We start from the raw sequence: 22,332 nt of genomic DNA, 5'->3' as shown, positions 1-22,332 counted from the left end.
CCATCATTCAGGTAATGTCTGTGTGTATATAGCAGGCCTTACCAAAGCCAAGAGATTGCATCCCAACCCAGGCAAATTATAATCATCTAACATCATAATCTTTTAAGAGCAAATACAAATAGAGTGCTTATAACACACCAGGCACTGTTTTGAGAGCATTGTGTATACAGCTGACCCTTGAACAACACAGGTCCACTTATACCTGGATGTTTTCCAGGAGTAAATAGTACAGTATTATGTGGTCCAAGATCAGTTGACTCTGTGATCGGTAGACTCTAAGGATGCAGAATGGTGGGTGCAGAGGAACCAAGCTATGTATTCAGAGGGCCAACTGTAAGTGATACACGGATGACCCTGTGGTGGTTGGCACCCCAACCCCACATTGTTCGAGGGTCAGCTGTACTCATTTTATCCTCACAACAGTCCTATGAAGTAAATTCTGGTTTTACCTTCATTTTACATTTGAGGAAACTGAAGCACAGAGATGTTAAGTGTTTTGTCCCAAGTCACATGACTAGTACGTAGCAGAGCCAGAATTCAGTTTTGGACAGTCTGGCCTCAGAGTTTCTACTCTTATAGAACTCTGCTATCTTGAATAAATCTTATATCCATTTCTAGTTAGAAATAGGCTTTATTGAAGCCCTGGTGGCTCAAATAGTAAAGAATCTGCCTGCAGTGCAGGAGATGAGAGTTCGATCCCTGGGTCAGGAAGGTCCCTGGAGAAGAGAATGACTACCCACTCCAGTATTCCTGCCTGGAGAATTCCATGAACAGAGGACCCTGGCGGGCTACAGTCCATGGGGTTGCAAAGAATTGGACACAACTGAGCGACTAACACACACACAGGTTCTATTAATATTATACAAATTTAAGGCAAGAAGTATTACTGGAGTTAATGAAGAACAGTTGATTCAGAAGTCAATAACAAAAAGATAACTAGGGAATCTTCAGATGTGTTTAAATTAAGAACACAAGTAAGGTTCAAAGAAGAAATCACAGTGGAAATTAGAAAGTGTTTTGAATGAAACGATAATTAAATTGCAATGTATCAAAATTTGTGGGATATAGCTAAAGTGGAGATTAGAGGGAGATTCCTAGCTTTAAATATTATCAGGAAAGAAAAAAGTTTGAAAATCCATGATTTAAGTTTTCATCTTAAGCTAGAAAAAAATGGATAGATTAAACCCAAAGAAAGTGGAAACAAATAAAGATATAGGCTGAAATCCATGAAACAGAATATAGGCATACAATAAAGGAAATCAAAACAGAACCAAAAGTTGGTTCTTTGAAAGCATCAATTGCAGTTAAGTGTAAGGCACCTCAGTACATGTGCTTCCTCCTCCTGCCCCTGCCAACTGCCCCTGCCAACTACCAAATTCTGATTTAGGGAATCAGTAGTCTAGTGGGATTTTTTTAAAGCCAGTCCACTCCCACAGAAATGCTGTATACCACTGTCGATATTAGTTTGTCAATTCCCTTTTCAACTTGAGTCTCTGCAAATTCTTTTCTAACTGTTCTCCTGTCTCTGTTTGTTCCATGCTAAGCAGATGGCCCAGAAATTAGCCAAAAGCAGGAAGAAGGTGCAGTACAAACAACTTCATCAGCTTGATGTTATGCCTGTTTTTTTTTATTTTTCATTTATTTATGTTTTGCCTTTTTTCTTACTTCGTGTTTTTGTTTTCTGCATCCAGCAAGTTTTTGTTCAGATTTCTTTTTGAACCGCCCCATAAGCCAACATTTCTCAAAACTCAGTTGCCCAAAGTGGCTGTTTTCTGTTGCTCATTAGTCATCTCACTCCAGAGGAAGGCCAGGGAGCAGACTGGGAATGCTGAAGGGATCCTGCAGTAGTGTGCAAGTGCCCACCATTCAGGAGCATTCACATGGCAGGGACCTGGGTCTGCTCAATTCTAGTCATGTTTGATTTGTGGATTTATCAGATTGCTGGATGCAAAAAAGAAAACTCGCTAATAACCACATGTGTGCAGAGTCAAGCCCTAAATGAACCGATTGGTGCGCTTTTGTTGGTTGTGGAGCTTCCAGTGCTTAAGAGCTACCCGTGGGACATTGAGGCACTGGGGCTCGCTCTTAATGGGGTGGCTTCTGTGTTGCTGCGGTGTGTGGGAACATGAAGACCCTCTTACCAGAACTGCCTCCAGCTGCCTTGTTGCACCTGCTGTAAACATCGACACCCGCCCCCCCCGCCCCCAGCACTTGGGTAGGAGCAAACTCTGACTTCTCCAAGGTCCTGGGGGTATGAGTCAGTCACCCTGATTCCTTCCATCTGTTGGGCTCTGAAACCCTTGCAGAATGTGCCATTCACGTCATTGTTCAGAGAGTTAGATCTGCTGCAGTGAGCTACTGCTTCCATGGCGGAAGAGGCAAAGGACGTCCGCATTTCTCCCTGTAGCCTGGAGGTGCTCACTCCTGTCCCTGTGTCCATCCTCTGTGTGGTCCCTCTGGCTTTGGCAGCCTCATTCTGGAGTCTGAATCGCTGTTCTGGTGACTGTGTCTCGAAGCCTCTGTGTGTGAGTTAAGCTTGCTCCCACGCACCTGGGTCAGAGCAACATATTAAGCTTTCCCTTGGTGCGTTTTCCTTCTCAGGCTCCTGAAGGTGAATCTCAGCCAATGACCGAGGTGGATCTCTTCATTTCTACCCAGAGAATCAAAGTATTGAACGCCGACACACAGGTATTAATTCCCCGGCTCCCACCTTCCTAGGGGGTGAAGCTTAGCATGGCAACCAGGAGATTGTGCCCGTGTCTGTCAGGTAGCTGTGCCCAGATGCTGGCTGGCTTCCACACAATCTCGGAGGCTGTGTCTGCAGTGCTTGCTGCTGATGTGGGGGGTAGGGGTTAGGGAGGGACTTGGTAAGGAAGGTTGGGGCTGTTAAAGATCAAAGGGAAAAACAAGCCACAGATATTGTTTGTTAATAATTCTTACAAACCTTTGTCAGAAGATTCATGAATTTAAACAGATTAGCCTTTGAAGAAATTTTGTTTAAAACCACACGTACACACATAAACAAAACACAGTAGTTGCATGCAGATTTTTTATTTTTTTAGCTTCCCCACCAGGGGTTTCCCAGGTGGCCCTAATGGTAAAGAACGCACCTGCCAGTGAAGGAAACGCAAGAGATGCTGGTCCAGTCCCTGGGTCAGGAAGACCCCCTGGAGGAGGGCATGGCAACCCACTCCAGTATTCTTGCCTAGAAAATCCCATGGACAGAGGATCCTGGTGGGCACTATTGTCCAAAGGGTTGCGAAGAGTCAGGCATGACTGAAGCGACTTAGCACGCACCCACAGAGATTCTACTCGTTGTAAAATGATTTAAATTCCTTTTCACATACCACAGACCACTGCCTGCTCTGGGTTATCACCAGTCAAGGGAACTGCTCCCAGGCCTGGATAGGTACATGTAAATTTGCCAACACAGTGTTGGCAGTGAGCCCCAGAGCACCTCCACCCACTCCCACACCCGCAGCACGTGTGGGCTGCGCTTGGCTACACTGTGGGTGCAGACTCCCTCTTGGGTCTTAGATGATGCTCTGGACTCACCAGCCTCTCCCATCTCCCCTCCAGGAAACGATGATGGACCACCCTCTGAGGACCATTTCCTACATCGCAGATATCGGGAACATAGTTGTGCTGATGGCCCGCAGGCGGATGCCCCGCTCTAACTCCCAGGAGAACGTGGAAGCCTCCCACCCATCCCAGGATGGAAAAAGGCAGTACAAGATGATCTGCCATGTCTTCGAGTCTGAAGATGTAAGGGTGGCCTCCTCTCATCTCCCTCCCCGTAATCTTATCTGAGCTGCCCTTGGGTAAACGGGTTCCCTCTAGTTCTCAGAGCCTTAATCATAGGTGAGACAAATACTTATTGAGCACTTACTATGTGTCAAGCCCTGTTTTAGTGCTGGGGATATGAGGCTGAGTAAAACAGACAAGGTACTTCTCGTGAAGGTTGTAGAGAGACAGAAAATGAATAGATAAATATACTTAATATAACGTTAGGCAGAGGAATGTTTAATCAGGAAAAACTAGGTCAAGGGATAGAGGGGCAGGGGCTGTTTCAGGTAGGGCAATGATCAGAGTCCTTTCAGAAGTCACATTGGAGCCGAACCTGAGTAGAGTTGAGAGTGAGGAAAGAACAGGTGCAGAGGCCCTGAGACAGGCCTGCTGACGGAGTACGGGGAAAGGCAAGGAGACAAGCCGCTGGAGGGCTGTGCAGGGCTGCCCTTCCCTAACAGGAAAGGTGGCGTCCCTGCCCCTCCGCACCACATGGCATGAGCATCAGCCCCCAGCTCCTTCGCAAACCCAACTGCTCTTCCAGTCACAAAGCCAGGGATTCCTGATACCCATCTCTCCACATGATAAAGTCAGCAGAGGAAGCTAATTTAAAACAAAGGTGGGGCTCCTTCTTCCCTTCAGCCTTCTTCTCCAGTTGTCCCTAGAATTGCTGGTGAGGCCACCGAGCTTCAAGCTATTTCAGCACCATCCTTTTCCCAAAGCTCAACAGGCCTTGGCAGCTCCCTCCAGGCCGGGGCCATAGCCCCGCAATGGTTTCAAACTGCAGAGCCTGCCCAGAGATAGCCAGGTCAATGCCATTGACTGAGATAAATTTTCCTCCTGCCGCAGTAAAACAAGCTGTCTTTCATATATTGAGCAGAGAGACCTTATCTACTTAAAGAAAATTGCCGCCCGTAGCCTTGTCTCCTTAAAAGGGGCTGTTTTTCTGCCAGAGAGTATTCATTGAGCCTCAGTAAATGGCCTACCTCTAAGAAGTTAGAAGTCAGAGGCAGTTCTCCAGGGAAGCGGAGCCCTCGTGGCTGTAGCCTCAGACAGGAGGAGATGCTTACATGTTTGTACCAACTTTTACTTGTCTGGTTCTCAGCCCCAGAGACAGGTTGCTGAGAAGACAGAGCTTGAAGCACCTGTCCTGGCCATTCTGTCCACTTTTCCTGCGAAACTGAGACCAAACTTGCAAACTGGGAGAAGGTTCTTGTAAAGCTCCCACAGAGTAACACTTAGAACATTGTTTCATGTGTCCTGCAGGCCTGCAAAAAGATGGCATTAGCTCTGCTTACCAGACATGAGGTCCCGGTTCAACCCTCAGCCACCTCTCCAGGCTTGGTGCTCCTAAAGGAGGACTTTGTCTCCCTTGGGTCTCCTTTGGGTCTGTAGGGGAGACAATGAAGGGGAAGAAGGAAGAAGCAAGAGTGAACCTGGAAATCTTTGCTTCCAAGGCCCAGGATAGGAGAGGAGAGCATGGGCTCCAGAGCCGGGAGACCTGGATGTGACTCCCACCTCCACGTACGGGCGGTGCAGCCGCTTAGTTTCTATAGAGCAGGCTGCCACGTGGCTCAGGTAGACCCAGCAGAGATGGGAGTAGTCTGACCTGTCGGCCCGGCGCATCCACTCACAATGGTCGGGAAGTCCACTAACTGCGTTCTCAGACACTTTTTTCAGTTTGTCTGTTCACACGAACCTCTGATGCCCACAGCGAGGCCTCAGCAGGAGGCAGTGTGGTGGTCCTTGGCATGACATGTGATGTCACCAGACTCTCAGAGTGAGAAATGTTAAGCAGCATTTCTTTCCCCCAGGCCAACCATGCAGAAAGTTCTGATATCACTGTTAACTGCTTTCAGCAAAAATGACTGAAGATAGGGAAAGGAGGAATGGAGATGAGAGTTGTGTGTTTGAAACATTGCCCTAGAGCATGTTGTTGTTCTGTGGGTTTTCTACCCCCTGGAATTTGAGAGAGCAGCAGTACCAGGGGTGGGCAGGAGGTTGGCTCTGGAATTAAGCTGCCAGGATTCTCAGCCTCCAACCCCACCCAACTTAAGCTCTCAACCTCCTTTTCCTCATCTCCCCAGTGCAAACAAGGAAACAATACGTAAAACAGATCCACAGTTTTAACGTCTAAGAGCTCTGAGAAACAAAAGAGATTTTTGTACTCATTTGGCTGATAAGCTTGCTCTGAGCTGCAATGAGACACTTTATAGGATTTGTCCAGCTTACTATGAATCTCACACATTTTGTTGCAGGAATATTACTGAATGTGTTTAGGAGCTTCTCCAACCTCTGGTGGGGTTTTTACACAATGTATGATGTATGCAGTCTGTTACCTTTGTAAAATTTGAACATTTCTGAATTCTGAAACCCTACCCCCAGAGCTTAGGATGAAGGCTTGTGGACCAGTCATACTTACATTATAGACTTGATGTGAATTTATGTGATGCTGTTTATATGGGATGTGATGTGGCACAGGCTTGGTTGCTGCTGGCTCTCCCAAGTTGTGATGTTTATTAATTAATGCAGGGAAAGGTTGTTCAATTCTAGTACAGGAGAAAGATCAACGGAAGCAGAGTTCCCATCCTGTGAGCTATGTGACCCTGAACAGGTTCCTTTGCATCTCTGGGCCTCTTAGCCTCCTCAACTAGAAAATGCGGGGTTGGACTCGATCAGGGTTCTCAATTCTGTTGGACCCAACAGTCCTTTGACATAGCAAATATTTTATAGAGTCCTGCTCATAGATAATATGAATGAAATTCATAGATCATATAATCTCCTTTTCTGAAAAAGTTTTCACAAAATAACCAAAATAAATGTAATACAAAGGAGAAATAAAAGGAAAGTCAAAATAAAGTTGTTGATAGCTAAAATACAATAGTTGATAGACACATTCGCACACACACACACATGAAGAACTCCATAGCCAGTGTGCAGAATGACGGAGATAGTTTATTGGCAACCCACATCTCACAAACAGCATTGATGCTGATGATTTTCTAAAGTCATGAAGCTTACTCGTGGTAAAGTGCTGGAGAACACATCTTTTCTCAATTCACATAATAGTTATATTCTTGGAACATTGACTGTGTTTTACAGCCATGCAATAAGTCTTGTGGTTTTATATAAATTAGAGTTGAGTCCTAGACTCAGGTAATTGAGCACAGGTGTTAATATGTACATGAATGTCCAGAGGGGATATCTTAAAATTGTGCAGGATGTAAAGCTCATGTACAGCTCATCCTAGGCAAGACTGTCCTTTGCACAGCAGTAAGTCTAGCATCTCTGACTCCTGTCCACCGAATGCCGGGAGTGCCCTGTGATCATTGTCATAGTAAAAAATGTCCCCAGTAATTTTGGAAATGCCCTCTAGAAGGCACCGCTGTGCCATGGAGACCCACTGGGCTAGCCAGTGCCTAGGGCCCGGCAGTCTTCAGGGACCCAGGTTATCTACTGGCAGCACTGGCCTGCTGACCTTGTGTCTCCTCTCCAGGCCCAGCTGATTGCACAGTCCATCGGGCAGGCCTTCAGCGTGGCCTACCAGGAGTTCCTCAGGGCCAATGGGATTAACCCCGAAGATCTCAGCCAGAAGGAGTACAGCGACCTGCTCAATACCCAGGACATGTACAACGACGACCTCATCCACTTCTCCAAGTCGGAAAACTGCAAAGATGCAAGTACCTCCCTGAACCTGTTCCCCAGGCTGGGCCGGCTGGGCCTGCCCACTGAGGAGGGGAAGGCAGGGTGCTGGGGTGGAACATGGTGTTCACAGGACGTTGCGGAGTACTCAGCCCCGTCTCTGGCTCCCCTCATGTGTGGCCCAGGTTCTTAAAGACTTCAGCTGAGGGCCGTGGCCAGCGTGGCAGGGTGTCCTCTGCCCGCTGTGATCCACAGCTGACTTTGGGGATGGGTTCCAGAAGCAGACAGGACCTAAACCCTGTCTTTACAAGCTCCCAGTCTAGGAAAGGGCACATTTATAACAGGGAGGATCTTAAATGATGATGCTCGGTGGGCACTACTCAGAGACAGCTGTGCCTGGCAGAGTGGAGCTGGTCCCAGCTCTCTGGGGTCAGATGAGGGGTGCTGGGCTCCCCCTGGGACCGAGCTCTGCAGGAACAGCTAGAGGAAAGCAGGGCCATCTGACCTGCTCTGGGGTCTGGGTATTCTCTGAAAAGTGTAGAGTGCAGAGGGCTGGGCCCCAGTAACAGAAGCATGAGGTTTCACACACTCAGGAATCATCTGGGGAGCCACGGATGAGGCACTGAGGCTGGACTGTGTATATGAGAGGATGCAAGGCCTGGGTCAGAACTGGCAGGCCTGAGAGTCCAGCCAAGGTGAGAGGCCTGGACTTTATTCCCTAGACGTGGGCCAGTGATCTTTTAATTCACCCATGGTTGCTAGGCGTCCTAGGTTCCCTGGAAGCAAAGCCTGAGATGGGAATTCTGGTTCAAGGGGTCTGTGGGGCGGTGGGGGCAGGGTGCACTCAGGAAACAGTGAGTGTGGGCACAAGGGTGGTGGGGTGGCCTCGCTGGGGATGAGCATCCTCTGATCCAAATGGAAGCACTGGGTCACACATCACAGGGCTGTCTTGTCCCACCTGGAGCCAAAAGAGCTGGTAGGCCTGTGCCCAGCACTCATCTGTCATTGGCAGTGAGGTCAGACGGAGGTAGGTGAGTGTGCTTGTGCTCAGAGTTCCCCACACTGGGGGCTTCCACAGCAGAAATGCATTGTCTTCCAGTTCTGGAGGTTGGAGGCCTGAGATCAAGGTGTCTTCAGGCTTGGTTCCTCCTAGGGACTGTGAGGGGGAAGACCTATCCCAGGCCTCTCACTCGCTTGTAGATAGATGGTCACCTTCTCCCCGCTCTGTCTTCACTCTGCACATGTCTCTGTGGCCACATTTCCCCTTTTTATAAAGATACTAATCATATTGAGCTAGGACCCACCCTAATCATTTTTATTTTAACTTGATTGCCTATTAAAAGGCCCTATCTCCAAACAAGTTCATATTTGGAGGTACTAAGAGTTAGGACTACAATGTATGAATTTGGAGGGTGGAGGGGTACACGATTCAACTCCTAGTAGGTGGTGACTGCCATGTGGCTTAGGGCAGTTCTCCAGGAAAGGGGCCAGTTGTGAGCGGCAGCAACAGCAGGGCGGAGGACACCAGCCCATGAAGGGACGTTGTCAGGCCCCAGCAGCCCCCACTCCAGTATGAGTTTGAGCATGTGTGGATCTGTAAATGTGAAGAAATAAATACACACATACTATCTGTTGGTTGCTTCCAAGAAGCATCTTACCTGTCTATGGTGTGTCTGCCTTATCAAACTGAACATATCTGAAACCAGCTCCCGGCTTCTCTGCCCAGCTGGGGAAAGCCACAGTAATGACGCATATCTAGGGCCAGTGTTTTTGCACTTCCAACCTTTTTCTTTTTTCTTAACTTTTTTGTTGCAGAGAAGTGTTTCTATAATGCATGTTTATTTTTAACTCAAAAATCTTAAATGTTGGAGGGAATTTATGAGGCACTGTGAAATGGGGGATCTGTGGTAGAATCCGAAAGCTGTTCTGGAAACCATAAGATCCCGCCAAAGTCCCCACCTACAGTCTCTTTTGCCCTTCACTGGGGACTACAGGAAAAACAAAACAAAATATGACACCCCTCGTGGTTGTAGTACCAAGGCAGGTACAAGTGCTGAGTCTGACTTGTACAAGTCCGACTCTTTGCAACCCTGTGGACTGTATCCTGCCAGGATCCTTTGTCCATAGGATTTTCCAGGCAAGAATACTGGAGTGGGTAGCCACTCCTATTCCAGGGGATCTTCCTCACTCAGGGATTGAACCTGCATCTCTTCAATCTCCTGCATTGGCAGGTGGATTCTTTACCACTGAGCCACTGGGAAGCCCCAAGGCAGGATGGCTTTTACGGAGTAAGAATTACAAAAAAGGGGTATGTGCCTGCATGACATCATTTCTTACCAACCCCAGATGCCGTGGAATACAGAGAGGACAGCATTCGTCTGGGTTGGAGTCATCAGGGAAGTGTCTGTCATGTTTCATCAGGACAGGAACAGGGAAAATGCCTTGACTTCTCTCTCTACCCTGGATGGTTGCTGATTCAGCCTTTCTAAGTGTTATGTTTCTCCTTTCAGGTCTTCATAGAGAAGCAGAAAGGGGAAATCCTAGGTGTGGTGATTGTGGAGTCTGGCTGGGGATCCATCTTGCCGACTGTGATCATAGCCAACATGATGCACGGAGGCCCAGCAGAGAAGTCAGGAAAGCTGAATATTGGGGACCAGATCATGTCCATCAACGGCACCAGCCTGGTGGGCCTGCCTCTGTCGACCTGCCAGAGCATCATTAAGGTAACCAGAGATGGGAAAAGTCCAATGCCATTGTAGACCCAAGATGACATTAAGTCATTGAACGTATTCTGAGTACCAGACACTAAGGAGGACACAAATACAAAAGGCATGGACTTGCATTTGGGCTGTTTTTGCTCTGTACAGAATCCTCCCTGAAGCTGTTTTTTCAGTGATGATATATTTAGCTCACATAACACCACTGACTAACACCATGCCCATTGCAGACATCACTAATCAATCACAGCACTATCTCCCACTAAGACTCGGCCTCAACAGAATTTTCCTCAGCTCAGTAATCAAGACACTCACATAGAGTCAGCTAGGTGTGCCTGAGGTGACTTGCCATCCCTATCACAAGTCAAGGAAATGCTTCAGATGCCAGAGCACTGTCCTCCACTGTGACCCAGGTGAGTGAGTGCTCCCCAGAGCCTGCATGACATGATGCTCACGTGCCAAGTGGAAGGAAGGAAACTGGTACCATCTGTGTACACCTTCTACAACCTGAACATAATTATTTCTTGTTCAACCTGAATTGATGCTCTTTCATAAGACTGAGAAGAGCTACTTAAAGGAAAATTGAATATGAGTTTTTAAGGGGAAGAAATTAGATTTTCTTAGAAACAAAGCATACAAGTATAGTTCTCTTGAGCACATTGGAATTTTCTGATTGCATGGCCAATAGGAACAAGAATATTTTCCCTCCACTGCAGTATCTGGAGACCCTACTGGCTCTGTAGCGAGCACTGTGGTATAGGCACACTGGGATCCTATGACTTTCTTTGGTTCCTTGGGGTTTCCTGAAAGACTGTAAACTAGAACATAGCTCTGTGTGTGAGTATGAGAGAGAATAAATATGAATTCATGTAATAGTTATTCTAAGCAGGAGAAAATCACAAGAGACGATATCCTTGGCCAAGGGGCCTCGGGTGGAGGAAAGGTCAAGGTAAGTGTATAGGACAGCTTGTTTTTTCCTTTTTTAATGTTATACAGGAATTTGTCTCTTTTTGCCTGCTTTTTAATCAATATTTTTATTGATGTATAGTTGATTTACAATGTGTTAATTTCTGCTGTAAAGTGATTCAGTTATACATATATATACATTCTTTATTGTGTATTCTTTTCCATTATGGTTTATCATAGGATAATGAATTATAGTTCTCTGTGCTAGACAGTAGGACCTGCTGTTTCTCCATTCTATGTCTAAAAGCTTACATCTACTAACCCCAGCCTCCCACTTCATCCCTCTCCCCACTCCCTCCACCTTGGCAACCACCAGTCTAGTCTGTTTTCGTGTTTCTGTTTCATGGATAGGTTTATTTCTGTCATATTGTAGAGGTACATATAAGTGATGCCATATGGTATTTGTTTCTCCTTTTGACTGACTTCACTTAGTATGATAATCTCGAGTTGCTTCCATGTTGCTGCAGATGGCATTATTGTGTTCTCTTTTATGGCTGAGTGCTATGCTATTGTATATGTGAAGCACATCTCCTTCATCCATTCATCTGTGCACAGACATCTAGGATGCTTCCATGCCTTGTCTGCTGTGAATAGTGCTGCTGTGAACACAGGGCTGCATGTATCTTTTTGAATTATAGTTTTGTCTGGATATGTGCCCAGGAGTAGGATTGTTGGATCATATGGTAATTTTATTTTTAGTGTTCTGAGGAACCTCCATACTGTTTTCCATGGTGGCTGCACCAACTTATATTTTCACCAGCAGTGTAGAAGGGTTCTGTTTTCTCTAAACCTTGTCAGCATTTGTTTTTTATAGACTTCTTAATGAGGGTCATCCTGACTGGAGTGAGGTGGTACCTCATTGTAGTTTTGATTTGCATTTCTCTAATAATTAGTGATGTTGAGCATCTTTTCATGTGCCTATTGACCATCTGTATTTCTTTGGAGAAATGTCTATTTAGGTTTTCTGCCCATTTTTCAGTTGGGGTTTTTTGTTGTTGTTGAGTTGTATGAGCTGTTTGTATAGTTGGGATTTTAAGCCCTTCTTGGTTGCCTTGTCTGCAAATATCTTCTCCCAGTCTGATGGTTGTCTTTTCATTTTGTTTTGCCTGTTTGTTTTTAGTGAAACAAACTCATAATCACACCCAGAAAGAGCCATCTTTGGCCTTATTTCTTTTTGTTATATCTTACACTTAAATTTTACCTTTTGCTTAACGTACATTAAAGATAAGATTAAAGAACCTACTTTAAAACATGCATATTCATTCAGACATGTTTAACTGGGCTTCTGTTAGGCTGAGCTGAACTGTGGAGGAGCCAGAATGAAAGTATGCACCTGGGGGATAATTATCATTGAAAGGGTTTAGTGAACCCTCATGGCAACATAGAGCTGAGATGCTAAGAGCGTTTAGAGTAGATTGGTGGTGGTGGGATCTTGGTGGATATTGAAGGAGGGGTAAGACCCAGGTGGATACCAGAAGGAAACTGGCCTTTGGGAGTTTCTCCTGGAATTGACGGACAGTGGACTAGGATTGTGGTGGGGAGAGAGAGGTTTGAGCCAGCCTGGGAAGGCTGACCTGATGGTGTGATCATGTGGAAAAGCCAGGGAGGGCCAGGATTAGAAAGAGAGGACCCACCTCTGGCTTCTCACTCACACGTGCCAAGGTTCACACATGCACTTTCACACCAGAAGCAAGTTAACACCTGTGCATGTGTGTGAACCGCTGAGGGGCCCTGAGAATCAGAGTTGTATTAGACACTGTCTGCATCCCAAGGAGCTTGGCCTCATTGGGGAGGAGTGAATGAAAGGACTGATACTAGCAGTGACTGAGTGCTGTGCACCGAGACCATTCTAGAATGTGTACGTTCACTTGCAAAACCCTACAGTGGCCTCCTGGAGGGTAGGTACCATTGTGCAAGCTAGGAAACAGGCATAGAAGATGATGTAATCATTCAAGTTCATACAGCATGTCAGTAGTGAAGCCAGGTTGCTCAGCCACCCTGATATCATTCCAGCAGCATCTATGGTCAGACCCTAGGGAAGTTGTTCTCAGCTTGGAGGATCTTGACCTCTGTGGGGGACGTTGGGCAGTGTCTGAAGACAGTTTGGGTCATCACCACTAGGGAGGAGGAGATGCTGGCATCCAGTGGGTAGAGGTCAGTTGTTGTTCAGTCGCTCAGTTGTGTCCGACTCTTTGCAACCCCATGGACTGCAGCACACCAGGCCTCCCTGTCCATCACCAACTCCCGGAGCTTGCTCAAAGTCATGTCCATCGAGTCAGTGATGCCATCCAACCGTCTCATCCTCTGTCGTCCCCTTCTCTTCCTGCCCTCAGTCTTTCCCAGCATCAGGGTCTTTTCCAATGAGTCAGCTCTTTGCATCAGGTGGCCAAAGTATTGGAGCTTCAGCATCAGTCTTTGCAATGAATATTCAGGGTTGACTTCCTTTAGGACTGGTTTGATCTCCTTGCTGTCCAAGGGACTCCCCTAAGGTCAGGGATGCTACCAAATGTCCTGCAATACACAGGATGAGCCACCCAACTAAGGAACACCCACACAGCCCAGTGTCTGTAGGTTGAGAAAGCCTTTGCCTTGGGAGATAGTTCAGTGTGGGAGAGAAAGAGAGGTTGGTGAGGGAAGGTGGGGGTTGATCTGTACCTGGTTTGGGGAAAGGTTTGGGGAGGAGGAGCCAGAAGAGGGGATAACTTGAGGTGGGGCTGGGGCCCGGGTGGCTTCCTAAGGACTGTGGGGCTATATACCTGAGCCTATTACACACCAGCCAGGCAGCACCCAGCCCTTGGCACTGGCCACCTTCCTTCCTCTTCATAAACAGTAGCCCACGAGGGAGGGCAGTGGCAAACATCCAGTTCATAGATAAGTCATCAGCTACTCAGAAGGTGCAGACATGTCCGGGACCCCCTCCACCCCTCGCTGCCTCTGCACGAAGGAGGCAGACAGGGTGAGGCTGTGAGACCCGTGAGGCCCGCGCTGCCTTCCCGTGATGCCGCCCGGGGACTGGCCTGCCGTCTCGTGCATCACACAGCGAGGTGGAGACAGACCAGCGCAAGGTTCATTGTCTGAGCAGTTTCCTAAGGGCAAAAGGTTTGTTTGCACACGTAGCTGACCTTTGATGTCTATAAATGGAGTCTCTGTGGAATTGGAAAATTAAAAGGCCATGTGGTGATGAAAAGAGATGTAACTGATGAAGATGGAAAGGAGGAAAGACAGCACCTTTGTGGCCACCCTTGGCAGAGAAGTACTTAGCAGGCAGGCCCAGCTAGGATGGCGCTGCAGGATGCACAACCTTGTCAAGTGGAAAAATGTGAGTGGCCCAACCACATCCCCCTCTCCCCACTCCCACCCTGAGAATTTTCCCACTGATTTCAGCTAAAATTACCAGCATGGGATGAAGCTCTTTAATGGCTTATATTCTTGTTTTTATCTAAAAACATCTGTCTCTTGCCTGCACCTGAGCAGATGCTCACATTGCCCCACCTCACCCTCTAGGCCACTGCAGGGGACCATTCTGGGCTTCTTCAAGGCTTCGCGTTAGTATTACTTGTTTCAGTGCTGTGTCTGTGTTGCGATGAATTTAATGAGCAGCTCTCATCCTGGTAAATCAGTGCTTTGCAAACTCTGATTTGAATCACTCAGGGATCTTGTTAAACTATAGGTTCTGAAACAGTGGGTCTGGGATAGGATTCTGCATTTTCAGTAAACTCCTGGGTGATGACTTGGCCAGCCTTGGACTTTGAGAAACAAGAGTCTGAAGCTGAGTGTTCTGCATCTTGACACTGTAATGCGTGTTGGCCTTTTCTCTCCCTGGTTACAGCGAACAGAGTACATTTCTAGAATAGATTACAGGTATTGAATTGTTTTACTTTCTTCCCTAGCTCTTATTTTTCCTGTCATAATTCCTAAAGCATAATTAGTGGTAGGCAAGTGTGTTAGCACACCACCTCTTCACACCCTCACCTCCACGGTCCTGCCCTTCAGATTTGTTTTCTTTTTGAAAGTAGAGCACCGCTTTCTTACCTTCAACAGGATCATCACAGGTCTGCTTTCCTGTTGCTATGGGGACCATTTTGACTTCACTTTTCCCGTCCCCTTTTCCCTACTCTTACCCTCCCACCATATTCCTTAATTTGCTGCACCATTCCGCTGTTGTCATGGGGATGAAATGACCATTTATTTAAATTGGCACCTCCAATAAAAGGGCAGCTGAGAAATCCACGTTAGTGAAACCCAACTTGGAGCATAGATGAGGAACAGCAGAGCACGTGCGTGTGTGGTCTTGCCTGTTTCAATTGCTGTCTCTCTGAGCTTCATCTTGCAGCAAGTATCCCAAGTCTAGATCAAGGGACACATCAGCATCTTAAAATCAGTTCACAGAAAAGGAAAGAGCCTACTGGACCTACGTGAACTTTTTAGGTAACATGGTGAACCCAGAGTCCTTCTCTTGCTTTTCAGGAGCTCTCCAAGGTTTTCCTGTACCGCACAGGCACACCTGAGCCACCCCAGTGATTCGCAGGGTTAAACACTTAAAGCAGGCAGCTTTGTCTGGAGGATTGTTTCTGACAGTGTGCTCCTCGTCTTCAGCATTCTTTGCTCTGGTCTCTGGGAGGTGTGATGAGGAGACAGAGGGAGGGGACTCTGGCTGCCCTGTTTTCAGCATTCTTTGCTCTTGTTTTCCACACCCTCCTGGTCTCTGGGTGGGGGTTGGGGAGTTGTGACGAGGAGACAGAAGGAAGGGACTCTGGCTGCCCTGCCTGTGCCCACAGCCCTCCCCTGAGCTCACCACGGCCCAGCTCCATGAACTCCCAGCACCTGGTGTCTTGGCACATTGCAGGTGATCTGTAAGTACTGACTGACTGGGTGAGAAAGAAGAAGCACTCAAGGGGGAGAGAATACATGTACAAATGGTATCTGAGCAACACCCCCAGAAGAGAAGCTGATTTGTAATGTTAGAAATAGCTGTTTCTAAGCACGATGGTTGAGATGTGGTGTTGTCAGCAGATGCTTTTAGGAAAGAATAAAAATGCATGACAAGAGCCAAAATTGTCACAACTAGAGATGGAAGAGCCCTTAGTGGGTGTCAGCCTTTGTTTTGAAGACATGGAGACTGAGATAGGAGGAGGTAGAACAGAGGGCCTAAGACCCCCTGGGCTGTGGTGGTGGAAACACAGGTCTGCTGCCACAGCAGAGGCCTCTTCATCAGGTCCCTCTGGTCACACTGTCGGGCAGAATTCCAGCACATGTTCCCCTGGGCACAGGTGACGGGACCGGCTGTTGTGCGGGAGGAAGGCCTGGATCTGCACAGATTGCCCCTATTCCAGCAGAATCACCTCAGCTTATTCTGTTGCTCCTGATTGAAAACCTTTCTGGAACCAGAGGAGCCTCCTAGAGCTGTTCTGGAAACCACAGAGAGATGCTGGTGACAGCTCCTGCGATGCACACACACCACTGCAAGCCAAATCCCAGCCACAGGGAGCTCCAGTCCCACAGAAAACAGCAACTCAGGGCCCTGAGGATGCAGCTGGGGGTGGGGAGTTAAGCCAAACCCCTCACAATGCACATGTGAGAGGACGACCTGGAACCCCCAAAGGGAGCAGGAGCCCTGAGGAACTCTCACCCTAGGTAGGAAAGTAAAATCATAGCGCCATGCAAAGCTGGGGGCACAGGGTCATTCTTCAGTCACTCTCCCTAGCTTCTCTGTTGAGCAGGCCTTATTCATGAATAACACTCAGCATCCAGTTGTCTAAGTGGCGGATCATTGAGTAGAATATGCACTGAGTTTAAATACAAACACACATGGGATGTTGTCTTGCTGTGGGTGAACTTGGGTGAGTTGTGGAGCCTCAGTTTCCTCTTCTGATTATGGGCATAATCAGAGCTGCTGGTTCGTCAAGAAGATTAAAGGAGATAGCTCCTGTGACTCTCCAGGTCAGTGCCTGGCAGGAGTCAGTGTGCAATGACAGGTGGTTCGGCTGGTTTCGTCATCAGGGTGGGTTTTGATGGTCAGTGACCTTGGGGTGCTCTCACACATGGGGGTGGCTGCTGACTGGGCACCAGGCCAACCGGTTGTCACCCTCCCTGTGGTGTGGCTAGTCCATGCTCTCGCAGAGCACACTGGCCACTGGTCTTGAGTAGAAAACTGACGGCTGAGATCATCCCTGAGCGCAGGTGAGTTTGTTGTTCTGCAGTGGCGATTTATAGCCGTTGTTCTCAAAATTGAGTGGATCCCCCAGGAAATGTGTGTCCCGTCCCTGGGAAGACTTGTTAACACATAGGTTGTTGGGCCCCACCCCTGGAGTTTCTGATTCTGTAGTTCTGGCTCGAGGCCACACTCGGCAGGTTTTTATTGAGGTAGGACTGATTTGTAATCCTGTGTTAGTTTTAGGTGTGCAGCACAGTGATGCATTTTATTTATATACATATATATTCCTTTTTGTATTCTTTTCCCTTGTAGCTCATTAAAAAATACTGGGTTTGGTTCCCTGTGCTATATAGTAAGCCCTTGTTGATTATCTGTTTTCTATATAGTAGTGTGTACATGTTGGAGAAGGCAATGGCACCCCACTCCAGTACTCTTGCCTGGAAAATCCCGTGGACGGAGGAGCCTGGTAGGCTGCAGTCCATGGGGTTGCTAAGAGTCAGACACGACTGAGCGACTTCACTTTGACTTTTCACTTTCATGCATTGGAGAAGGAAATGGCAACCCACTCCAGTGTTCTTGCCTAGAGAATCCCAGGGACGGGGGAGCCTAGTGGGCTGCCGTCTATGGGGTTGCACAGGGTTGGACACAACTGAAGCGACTTAGCAGTGTGTATATGTTAATCCCATCCTCCTTATTTATCCCTCCCCGACCCTGCATTTCTAATAATAGTAGCTGATGATGCTGGGGCTGCTGTGTGGGGACCCCCCTTTGAGAACCTGTTGGCCAAGCACAAGAAAGCCAGATAACTAGAGGCCAAAAAACCCCCTATCCATCCCTTAGTCTAAAGCATATCTTCATTCCTTAGAAGCAAAAGGAGTGTGGGTTACTCCTGCCACTCAGAGGGGCAGGTCACACTCTTGCCACAAATTCTGTTGGCACTGAAATCATCTAACACCAGTTTCACCTCTCAGCTTGGCAGGATGCTTGTGAGGAAGGCAGAGACCTGAGCAGAGGCTCCGTCACCCTAATGCTGACCCCACTGAGCTTCGGACAAGGCAGGTGTAATGTCCATGTTTGTGTCCTCATCTATAAAAACCTGAAGTAGGAGTCCTGACCTCCCGCAGAGAGAGTGTCTGCAGACTGCTGGGAGAGTGACAGTGGGCAACAGCGACTGTGCAATTTACAGAGTTCTATTTATAGGTCACCCTTCAGGCTGAAACGGATTTGTCATTGTCCTCCAGGCCCTCTCTTTCTACTTGGCCTGTAAGGGGCACACACTGGACCCATCTGTGAAATGATGGGGGGGTGGTGGGATGCAGGGAGGGGCGTCTCCAGGGGATGCTCCAAACTGGGTGGCACAGAGCCCACCTTGCCCTGTCCTTCCTCTGTTGGCTGCTCCCTCCTGGAGGACGGGATGTCTACTCCCCCGATCTCGGGTGCCCTCGGCCTGCAGCGCCCTGAGGCAGGGTTTCGGTTCCCAGCCTGATATCGAGGGCAGGCACTAGACCCCCCGGGACCAGTGGCAAGATCCTAACCCATCAGCTGTGCAGAAACAGATTTCCACATACAGTTAGAAAGTAGTGAAACAAGTGTTGACTAGGAGGAAAAAGAATGCGGTGGGTGTGGATAGACTGACAGGCAGGCTCAGAGCTGTGCCTTTCTGGTGGTTTGAATCACCTTTCTGGGGCATTTCTTCTGAGTTTCCTTTGGTCAGTCATCCTGCTCTGCTGGTCCTGTATCTCAGGGTCCTCCCATGTCTGCATGTGTGTCTCTTAGCCAAGATGGATTCTAGCGAAGAGGCGTGTGGGTAGGTTGCCATCACTTACTATGCGGGGACACCCTCTCTCTTTTGACCTCCAAGGAGACTTTCTGCACAGGTGTCGTCGGGGAGGTCTTCCTAACTTCAGGAATGAGGAGTATGTGGTCTTTTGTCTTTTATCTGGACAGGGCCCAGCCTCCTACATCATCCTGCTCTTATGGAGTTTCTGTCCACAGGGGAGAAACTGTTCAACCTGGGTCCATCCATCTCCTGCCTCAACGCTGCAGTACCATCTTTTAGGAAGAGCTTCTCCCCTTTGGAGAGGAGCTGTGGCAGGCCTGAAACCTTTCCTGAACAGCTGGCCTCACTTGCTGGGAGTCCAGTGAGGCAGGCGTCTGACAGTAGTACCGACTTCTCCCTGTCTCGCCTCTCAGAACAGGGCCTCTGAACACAAGCTGAGCGGTCTGTGTACCCAGCCTTTCTTCCTGCATGCCGCGATTGAAGCGGGCTGGAAAGCACCTGCTGTAGCCATTCGGTCTGGACCAGAGGGCAGGTAGGAGGTCCCTTAGGCAGAGCACACAGCCTTGCAGACATGCGAGAGGGAAGCTCATTTCAGGACTGAATGACTTTTGTCTGGCCCCTTCCTCTCGGGTGAAACTCACAAGCTGGTGGTGGGACCAGCAGGGGCAGAATCTTCCCATTGCCTGAGTGAGGGAAAGAGGGGCTTTGTGGTGATTTTCTAGGGGTGCTCCTGCATAGACCAGGCCCTGGTCCCTGCTGAGCAAATGTTCAGGGGGCAGAAAAACAGGCCTGAGCTCAGCAGAAGTCAGAACCAGGTGCAGGAGGTCCAGGCTCAGAAACCAGCTGAAGTCCCTCTTTATCTTTAAAAGACCAACATGCTTCTACACTCCATTCCAATTTAGAGGGAGGGCTAAGTTACCAGGGAGCATGAAATCAGGAGATGATTTCCAAGACCTTTTTCCGTCTATTTCCTGCTCTACCAGCACTGGTCCTAACACCCTCTTCGGTCTCCCAAGGAGGTCTTCTGGGCTGCCGTCCTGCCCCTGTGCCCTGCTTCTCCCACGTGCACCTGGAGGATCTTACACTGACCGTAAGATCCCTAACAGGCAGAGAGAATGAGGAAGTAGGATCCTCAGGGTGAGAGAGAGCGAACCCGATGAATTGGGCCATTGCTGTGAGTTAGATGTCCTTTGTTAGAAAGGGGGAAATTGCTACGACTGTGACTTTCAGAGTAAAGTTCCTTTCGAAAGCCTGTCTCTCACCTGTCCAGAAGAGAGATTGTACATCTTTCATGCCAGAAACCACACTTGGCAGTTTTTCTCTTAACTGTACAGATAGATGACTGCTTTTTTCAGATGCCTTACACGCAGCCCATTTCCCTGCTCACAGAAACTAGTCTCTTCGCAGGCTGAGCAGGACGGAAGGGCTCCATGTAAGCCCAGCAGTTTTTTCCCCTAGGTTAACAGAGTTTCGCCTGAATTGTCCAGCTCGGGCGCCGTCCGGCTGGATGAGGGGCCCTGCAAGAGCTGACCAGGTACTGAGGGCATCTTCTGCCCTCAGTGCTGTCTGATCTTACCTTGTGTCAGCCTCGATGGTCATCAGTTTCCCTTTTATTCACACTGCAGGGCTTGAAGAATCAGGCCCGGGTGAAGCTGAATATCGTGAGGTGTCCCCCGGTGACCACCGTGCTGATCAGGAGACCAGACCTTCGCTACCAGCTGGGGTTCAGCGTCCAGAACGGAATTGTAAGTTCAGCCCCATACCTCTTCCAGAAGTCTGAACCACGAAACCAAGGCCCAGGGTTTGGGTCTTTGGAGGGTATTTTTAAAGCAGGTCTGTTCCCAGAAAGAATCTGGCAAGAGAGGGGCGGATGGGTGAAGGCAGACCCCATTCCTCCGTGGCCAGAGAATTCATTGCCTCCCCTGGGAGGAGAATGGCCCTCCCAGCTGCCGACTTGAGATAGTTTGGAAGGTACCCACCTTCCCCACAGCCTTGGCTGAGAACCCACCCCTGTGGGGGTTATGTGTGAATGACTTCCTCCTTGCCTTCTTGACCTGAATTTGGCAGTTTGGGGATAAAGTGTATTTTCATCACTTGGATGTCTGCTTTTAAATACTGGGTTAGCCAGAAAGTTCATTTGACTTTTCCTACAAGATGTTATGGGATGAACCCTAACAAATTTTTGGTCAACTCAGTACTTCCCTTTTTTCCCCTTTATTGTGATAAAACATACACAGTAGTAAGTTTGCCATTTAAACCATTTTTAAACATACAATTTAGTGCCTTTATAGGACATTCATGAAGTGATTGTAACCATGCTTCCAAAACATCTTTATCTCAAACAGAATCCCCATATTCAGTACTACTCCCCTTTCATCCTGGTTTGCCTTATTCTAGACTCATAGTAATTCTGGGCTTTGGTGACAAATCTGTAACCTTCTAGATATTACAGATTTTGGATGCGCCCTCCCTCTCTTTGCATTCATCTTTTAAGATAGAAAACCCTATCCTTTTTTCCTCCCTTAAATTTTAATTGACTTGTAGGTAATTAAAATTTTATTCCAAGTGTGTCTTAAGCAATACCTTTGAAGTTCCCAGTTGGAGTTGAAATACCTAACCCACTTTAACTATTTTTTGTACCCATGTAGCCTCATTTCCTTCTTAAGAGAAGAGCCAAGGTTACTCCTTATTGTTCTGGTCTGACTACCTGTTTTTATCAGTTTAAACTTCCTTGTGTGTGTTTTTCCCAAGTTGAATAATATTAGAAGTTGTTCAATTGTTAACAGAGGATTGTCCTTTAAGAGATGCAGAGCCCTCAGTTTTATCTCAAGTGTGGGAAGCACCTAAGGGCCCAACTCCCAGAGTACCTGACAGGCTGAAGGGTCCACACGCTCACAGACGCAGAAAGCGTGTTGTCCTGAGGTGTTGCAGTATCATCTTCATAGGCTTTTAGAGAAAGGTGCACAGTCAGGAGTGAAAAGCCAGCTCTGTTAACTCAAACCATGTTCCTCTGGGACAATTCCAACTGCTTTGTGGGTGAGGTGGGGGTGCCTGCCGCTGCAGGCTCAGGCCAGAGCCCTCCACCAGCCTCCAGCCTCTGCCCACCACTGTGCCTGGCTGCACTGAGACAGAAAACAGCCACGTTAGCGTTTCTGCCAGGGGCAAGTGGAACAAGGACCACTGTGCTGGGAAGGCCGACGAGCTTCTGCCCTCCAGCTGGCCAAACTGTGGCACACACAGTGGGGTTCTAGCAGGTTCTAGCCCCAGCGTAAGTCATGTAACTGACC

The 22,332-nt window shown here is 48.1% G+C and overlaps 1 protein-coding gene across 4 annotated transcripts in view; it reads left to right on the top strand.

Moving 5' to 3' along the window:
* The window catches only part of APBA1 (amyloid beta precursor protein binding family A member 1), a 244,730-nt gene that overhangs the window by 217,397 nt on the left and 5,001 nt on the right, over positions 1-22,332 (top strand). The window contains exons 6-12 of one of the 4 annotated variants that reach the window (XM_061425501.1): positions 1,548-1,580; positions 2,602-2,688; positions 3,580-3,765; positions 7,283-7,462; positions 9,939-10,151; positions 19,459-19,577; positions 20,671-20,762. In XM_061425501.1, the coding sequence (XP_061281485.1) occupies positions 1,548-1,580; positions 2,602-2,688; positions 3,580-3,765; positions 7,283-7,462; positions 9,939-10,151; positions 19,459-19,577; positions 20,671-20,677 (825 nt within the window). In that variant the 3' untranslated portion in view covers positions 20,678-20,762. Of the gene's footprint in view, positions 1-1,547; positions 1,581-2,601; positions 2,689-3,579; positions 3,766-7,282; positions 7,463-9,938; positions 10,152-18,236; positions 18,321-19,458; positions 19,578-20,670; positions 20,791-22,332 lie in introns of those variants that run through there. The other 3 variants (XM_061425502.1, XM_061425499.1, XM_061425500.1) reach the window with 3 other exon arrangements.

This window comes from Bos javanicus, chromosome 8 (assembly GCF_032452875.1).
Source record: "Bos javanicus breed banteng chromosome 8, ARS-OSU_banteng_1.0, whole genome shotgun sequence".
Taxonomy (NCBI): Eukaryota; Metazoa; Chordata; class Mammalia; order Artiodactyla; family Bovidae; genus Bos; species Bos javanicus.
This window is presented reverse-complemented; position numbering and strand designations above follow the sequence as displayed.